This window comes from Geospiza fortis, unplaced genomic scaffold, assembly GCF_000277835.1.
Source record: "Geospiza fortis unplaced genomic scaffold, GeoFor_1.0 scaffold165, whole genome shotgun sequence".
In the NCBI taxonomy this organism is placed as follows: Eukaryota; Metazoa; Chordata; class Aves; order Passeriformes; family Thraupidae; genus Geospiza; species Geospiza fortis.
The window spans coordinates 1,653-9,073 of record NW_005054442.1 but is presented as its reverse complement, the minus strand read 5'-3'; the positions used below and the strand labels follow the sequence as shown (position 1 = coordinate 9,073).

At 37.0% G+C, this 7,421-nt stretch overlaps 1 protein-coding gene across 4 annotated transcripts in view; it reads right to left on the bottom strand.

Moving 5' to 3' along the window:
• ZDHHC13 (zinc finger DHHC-type containing 13) overlaps nucleotides 1-7,421 on the bottom strand; it is a 15,976-nt gene that overhangs the window by 8,086 nt on the left and 469 nt on the right. The window contains exons 2-10 of one of the 4 annotated variants that reach the window (XM_031062244.1): nucleotides 6,856-6,989; nucleotides 6,354-6,476; nucleotides 5,851-5,928; nucleotides 5,265-5,409; nucleotides 3,914-3,978; nucleotides 3,180-3,342; nucleotides 2,201-2,326; nucleotides 1,758-1,891; nucleotides 886-986 (exon numbers count right to left, since the gene is read on the bottom strand). In XM_031062244.1, coding sequence (XP_030918104.1) covers nucleotides 886-986; nucleotides 1,758-1,891; nucleotides 2,201-2,326; nucleotides 3,180-3,342; nucleotides 3,914-3,978; nucleotides 5,265-5,409; nucleotides 5,851-5,928; nucleotides 6,354-6,476; nucleotides 6,856-6,953 — 1,033 coding nt within the window. In that variant the 5' untranslated portion in view covers nucleotides 6,954-6,989. Of the gene's footprint in view, nucleotides 1-885; nucleotides 987-1,757; nucleotides 1,892-2,200; nucleotides 2,327-3,179; nucleotides 3,343-3,913; nucleotides 3,979-5,264; nucleotides 5,410-5,850; nucleotides 5,929-6,353; nucleotides 6,477-6,855; nucleotides 7,061-7,421 lie in introns of those variants that run through there. The other 3 variants (XM_031062243.1, XM_031062245.1, XM_031062246.1) reach the window with 3 other exon arrangements.

Below are 7,421 nucleotides of genomic sequence, written 5' to 3'. Positions count from 1 at the left end.
TCATTTTATCAAAGTTAATCCTGATAATTCCATTAAGGACATCTTAATTGGGAACAGTACAAGAGAAAATGTAATTTAAGGGCTGAATTAAAAATTAATTAAAGCCGTGTAGCAATACATTGTAGCTGCTTTAGTACAAAATTATTTGCAGTTCTAAGTATCTTCCTAAAGGCTTTTTCATGCAACTTTATTGATAAACAGATGCCCACTGTGTAACAAAAGAGCAGGGCACTGGAAAGAGACCACAAACTACTGAAATGTTTTTGTACTTATCACTGAGAAGGCTCTTCAAAGCGAGTAAATGTCAGATAGAAATTAGTTCACTGTACACTAAAGATTCAATGTAACCTGTGAATAAAGACAGGAGACTGGACAGTCTTTGCAGGAACAAAAAGAAATTTCTTCTTTTTAATAGGGAGGTGGTGGTAGAAGATGTTGTTTTCAAAGGCAGGAGCATGAGTACCACCAACTGTCAAATGCTTATCATTTTATAAAGAAGAGATGCTTTCAGTATTATTATTAAGATATGTGTTATCCAGTTATACCACATGACAAAATACATAACTGTGCAACAGTTTCAGTGAGGAAGATTAAAGAGTGACGTGTAGATGCTAACAGAAATCATTAGTTTTATAACACCCTCATTCTGATATTCCAGTAACGTATGAAATAAGTCAGTTTATAAAGAAGACAAAAATCTATAGACAAAAGAAGACAAAGTGACTTTAAAGTCACTTTGCCCCTTCCCAATGGGATTAAACCAATCTTACTAGACATTAACAGCCACATGGAATTATCTGGAACTTCTCATCACAGTTTGCACAACCAGGTTCAGATTTGCAAGAAACTCCAAGCAGAATTGCATTTCCTGAGTATAAAGGATATCAGGCAGGAACCAGAAAAACCAGGTCATGGACATCCAAAAAACTGAACTTAGCAGAAATGCTGTGGGAAGATATCTTAGATTCTTGAGCCCCACGAGTTGCCTGAAAGGACATTAAAAGAAATAAATATTTTTCAAAATATATTTGAAACATAAACCCATAGAATATAAATCATCTGGTTTGTAACCATAAAAACTGCATGCACACGGTTTATTTCAAGTTGCTCAAAGCAATCAACAACTGTCACTCAAAAACATTCTTTATCCATACATATAGGGGATTAACAATGCAAAAATGAAACTGAAGAGTGCTCTGCTCCAGCACAATATTATATATCTAGGAAGTACTGTAGGACTGGTTAAAAGTCCCATCTCTGTCTATTTGCACACAGATAGCATTGCCATATCAGTGACCACTGACTTTGGCAGGAAAAGTGACAAACAGCTCAAGATAACACTGGGAGGTCTAGGGAGCAGGAGAGGGGATGGCTCCTTAAAACTAATTTTGTGACAGAATATATCAGGAAAAAGTTGTGATAAAGGACATTTCTGAGCAGACATCTCAATGCCTACCAGATACAGACCATCAGTAACACTGACAATAAAACTAGCTAACAGACTGGGTTTGGGGTTTCTTTTTCAACTCCTTCAGTGACAAGAAACTGTTATTGTGTGCACCTAAATACATTCAATTATTATGGTCAATCATTCTAAAAAGTACATGCATTTAAATTCTCCACACACCATGCAACCATTTCTCAGGAGGTATCTTTTATGTTAACTGAAACTAAACTTCGAAAAGAATTATGTATCAGATGCTTTTTTAAGTGTCTTTGCCAAGTAAGTACATAAACAGAGAGAAAAAGCCACAAACCTCACAAACAGAGACATCATAAATAGCAGGCTGAGAAGCAAACCTCCTTTTAAAAGCCAAGAATCAGAACTTAAGTCCACAACGTATCCAATGGCCCACATGAATGTCAAGGAAGATGCTAACATCAGGAAGAGCTGTTAAAATTATTATTGTTAAAATATGACAAAGTACTCAAGCAGGTCTTACATAAAAGTATTCAGTTCATGTAATGACAAATGCTGAAAGACTCACAATAAAATAGGACAAGGTGACACATCAATACATCAAAAGCAGGGGTGAGGTATGACATAAAACTCTCACCCAAACCACTCCAATGTGCTTTTAAAGAATTATATTTTGTGCACCCAATTTCAGAAATTACTCTTGCTAGAGTTAATTTGCATGTCACTCTAAACATAGCATGCTCTGGTTTTATTTCTATTAGTTATTACTCAGGAAATTACCTCATATTTCTCTACTATTTTCAGTAACCTGTTATTTCTCCTGTTTCTCATTTTTTCTTCCTCTTGTAGCATGTAAACCATGAAGTGATTCTGACTTTGGTAAGCAATGTCAAGCGGCCTCTGTCCCTTTAACAACAAATAGGGTTATTTATTTATTTATTACTTTAAACATAAATACTCTCATTTTTAACAAAAGCAATAAATTAATATAGTTAGAACAAGACTAACTGGGCAGTTACTTCCCAGCCCCACCTCCCCTCCCCACTATTTTTTTAAGGTAAAAGTAAGCTAAAGTCATGCTTAAATCAGAGCTTCGTAGCTCCAAAAACTGATACCTGTAGCTGTTTATCTGTTGGATTGCTTCCAATAACATATCTATATAGTCGTGGGAATGTATACTTTCAACATTTATGCTATCAATTTCTACAAATACTAAGTTGAAGCCTTTCATATGTGATAACCTTTTGAATGTACAAACAGGCATTGCCAAATACCAGCTTTCACAGGAGGACAATCACTTCATTTGAAGTCTTTATGAGTCTGACTAGACACTAAGAAATGTATTTTTTAAAATCTGCCCAAATCCTCATGACAAGGTCTTTAAGTAGAAAACAGCCAAATGAAGAAATGAAAGAGAAATTAAACAAGGTCCTGAGAAAATGAAACTAATTAAACACCCCAAGAAAATGAAACAAAAAAGGGTGAGGGAGCAGAATCAAGTCAAAGGACACAATTACTGTTCAGTGAACACAAGGTGTGGCTGTTCATTACACAAAGGTTTCAAAGAACCTCTGCATTCATACTTTGAGCCACACCTCAAGAAAGGTACTAACTCCCTTTTGAGAAAAACTAAGAATACCTGCTCTTAGCCAAACCCTGCTGCAATTTACATCCAACATGGAGAAGACTGAGATTTTTCTTTACATTCATTTTATACATTCATGCTACACAGGATAAAATATCACAAAGGAAATCCTACCTTCACATTTTTTACGTCCAGGCTGGCACCAGCTTCCAGCAACAGATCCACTGCACTAGTATTTCCTGAGGCTATTGCCCAATGCAGTGCAGTATTCTTTTGAACATTGTCTACAGCATTGAGAGAGGGGTTAAACTTTAAGAGAAACTTCATGGGTTCTGGTCTAGATGAAAATAAAGTATAAGAATTAACAAACAGAAGATAATCTAGACTGGGAATGAAACTTTTGAACACTTTATAAAATAACAGTTCCCATCTGTGAAACAACAGCAGACATATAATGCCTTCTCACAACCAGCTCATCAATGGTAGATCCATGTTTAGAATTCCCCACCTGCCCTGGAAGTTTTTCTCCAGATGATGTTACCTTACGATTTTAACAAATATGAGGTACATAAAACAGATTATATCTTCAACAACACCATAGCTTGTATCTCCCCATTTTATTAGCTCTAAATGCATTTCACTGCCTTCACAACCATTTGTTTTCATTTTGCAGAAAATACAATAAGGCTGCAGACGATTTAGCCACAAACCTAAACTTATTTAAGAAATTTCTTTCACTTCTTTTGCTATATCCAATAAGCATTCCCAACTCTAGATTTCTGAAACACCTCATATTTCCGTACAAATGGAAGGGAAAGTAATGTCAATTAAAAAAAAAAGTAAGGAAAAATTCACCTCACTGCTTCTTGAGTACAATACAATAGAATCTTCAGTTATTCTCTACTTACCCAATGGCTTTTTGTGCTGTTAACATTAAAGGTGTTTGTCCATTGAAGTCTGTTGTGTCTATGTTCTAAGAATAAGAAAAACATAACAAGAAAGTGATTACCAGTGATCTCAGGAAACAGAGGAATTTGGGGCTTATAACTGGCTTAGCTTCACTAATGAACAGAAAAAAGACAAATCAAAACATATCAGCCAAGAAGCCAACACTCATTTAAAATTTCTTCCTCCTTCTACAAGTCTTGCATGTCATTCCTTTCAGAATATTCTGAGTTTCTATGTAAGGAAATTTTTAAGGGAGAGACTCCACTAAGGATATTTTTAAGTGAATCATATCAATTGTATTTCTTGTCCTGCTTGCAAAGAAATACTATCAATAAAAAGAACCTTGTAAAGCAATGCTAACCATATTCCTTGTGTAAATAGATGTACATAAAAGATGTAAAGAAAATACATAAAACAGATTTATTAAAACAACAAAGAAGGATTACATATCTCAAGACATAGGTAATTATCTAGCCTAAATTTTCTTCCTTCTTCACAACAAAGGCTTCCTTGCTTTCTCCCTCCATCCATCATTACATTAGCGCAGATTTACTTAAAAGAATTATTCACATGGATATTTTTAGTAGAAGATAGGTGGGCCAACAACTTTATTAAGCCTGTGATATATGCCACTGCACCTACATTCCTGAGGTCAGTTACTCTCCCTAAAGAGAACTTCATGAGAAAGAAAATAAACTTAGCAAACTTTAAAATCCTAATGCTAGATTGTTTCTCAGAATCAGTCTAGATCCTATAAGAACTCTGTCATTTTTATTAGCTTGTTGTAACACTTGCCATCAATTCTGCTCATTTCACATATAAGCTAAGAGACATCAACTACCACGGATACAAAACAGAAATTTCTAATGAAAATACAGACCTAGTCTGATAATTTTTTCTGCATTCTTCAATTTATGGAAAACTGCATAGATTATTATTGACAAAGTTGTAATCAATTCATAAATACTTCATGATGTCTATACATCATATACTGCTTTTTGTTCCCACGTTTAAAAGCCATTGGTTGTTTCACAGCACCACAAATCCAGACAGCCTTAACAACACTCCTAAACATGCTGAAATGTAGTGAATCTGGATGTGGGGGACGACAGGAATAGGGAAGAGCATTAAAAAAATTATATATACAGATATAAAAAACACCTAAGTTTGTCTGTGCTTCTAGCACATAAAAATAGGTGTAAAAGCACTGTTTTTCATCTAGGGAAAAAACCCAGTTAATTCTGAAATGTCTCCTATACACAGGCAGCTACTCGTAAGCAGAAAAGAACATCTGGGGCATCAGCAACATACCTGGCCTTTTGCTATGAGGTAGGCTATGATGGGCATGTGTTGGAACAGCACTGCTAAATGAATGCTACTGAATCCTTCCCCATCAATAAGACTGGGATCCGCTCCACATTTCAACAATAACACAACCATCGGAAGGTGTCCTTGTCTACAACAATATGTGAAATGAAACTATAGAGATGATTTTAAAAATGGATATTTTAATGAAAGCATTGCCTTCATAATTCTCACAGGCATTCCACAAAATATTTCAGCTTCTCATGGCTTTATTTAGGAAATCATATTAAATACATACAGCCTAATAAATGAACCTAGGGTGAAGCGTTAATTTAGACTACAGTGGTTATTCTACAGTAACTTCTCCTGTGAGTAGTCATCCAAGCCTCTGCCTCTGGCAAAAGACTGACAGTCCAGAAGAAAGGACTCATCTTCCAGCAGGAGACTTCTCAATCGGAGAAGTTTTCCCAGAATAATTATTTTAGGTTATGTTTTCTCCAGTGAGCAGTGCTTTGCTCTCTGAATCTCAGAAAACTCTACCACAGCTGTAAATACCGACAGATTTGCAGTTAGGGGTTGCAAGCAGCACTACCTGGTGGCCCAGTGCAGGGGTGTAGAATTCAAATCTCCACCAAGCTGATCCACTACCGCACCTTTGGAAATGTAATATCTGTGTAGTAACAGCACAATAAAGTCAGGAACAGACACAAAAAAATAGCAAAACCTTACACTAAAGATAACATAGCTAAAGGAGCAAATGACTCATAATAAAAAATTCACTGGAGAAGGAAATGGACAAAAGTGGTTTAGCAGTAAGTAATGCTGTTTCAAGAAAATGTTGAAGAAAAAATAGTCATTAGCAAGGTACTTCTACAATCAGCTTTCATCTTTTTACAGAAACAAACCAGGAAAATCTAATGTTTTCATGTATTACATGATTTCACATAAAAAGAAACAGGCTACCTTTATATTTCAGTGATATTTTCACTAAGGTAAGTGCATTAAAATTTGAATTCTACCCTTCTCTTCTCAAAGTGATTATAGGTACCAGTGGCAGAATATACTGTGTTACTGTCACAGGGACTCCCAGCTTACTTTACCAGCTCCTGTCTGTTGTTTATTGCTGCCCAGTGAAGAAGAGTCACATTTTCTTTGTCTGGTTGTCGAACATCATATCCTGCTTCTACCAGTTCTTTGCATCGTTCTAGCATTCCATACCTTAAACGAGAAAGAAAAAGAATAAATTTACTTATCATTTTTCAGTATTCTCTAATCTGGAGACATTTGCATCCTAAAGAAAAAATAGATCTCAGTAAGCTTCACCCAGCAGATCCTACTGGAGCAAATTCTACGTTGCATTCAGTGGAAGTCTTGTAAAAAGAGTGGGACTGTGCCTTGATGAGTAGAATTTTCTACTTAAACAAAGCTGCTCGAAATGTTTTTATTTACAATAGCAACAGTAAGTTATTTTCCCTCTTCCACTACAGGGAGAAAATGAAACTGAAAACGTTTCCTTTGTAAAAATATCCAGCCTGGCTCACATTTGAGGACACTCCTATCTATTTCAACACTCGGCACACTCAGAACATGTACTTACTGTGTAGCCTTGACTATATCACAGGTGCTGGGGTCTTCAGCAATTGGATATGGGCCTGGGAGACCTTTATCTTCACGGACGCTGTGGCTCCTGTGCATATGAGGTCGATGGGGCCCATGGCAATCGCTTTTACACTGATGGTTAACAAAACAAATATTAACCATTGTTATTTATCGGCTGCACACCACACACACCTCCGCCTTTACCAGAAGCACTCACTGGGCGTGGTAGGTTCTGTTAATACAAACGAAGATGTTAATTCAAAGCACAGTTAAAGCCTCCTGGCAAGAGATCAATCCTTTCATTTGCGGAGGACAGCAGGGATGGGGTTAAAGCGCATCAGGACAAATTACACAGGCGTTCAGCACCCTGCAGAGCTGGTTCCCGACACAGCAGCCTCCCCCACAACAGCGCTACACTCCAGAAACCCCAACCTACGGCCTTGGGGACGGTTTGAAACGCACTTGGCAGCCATGGTGCCACCCGCGCAGCCAGAAACCCGACGCGAGGGAACAGACAAGGCACACGCAGGGCACGACACGGACGACTCTTGCCCGGGGGCCCCC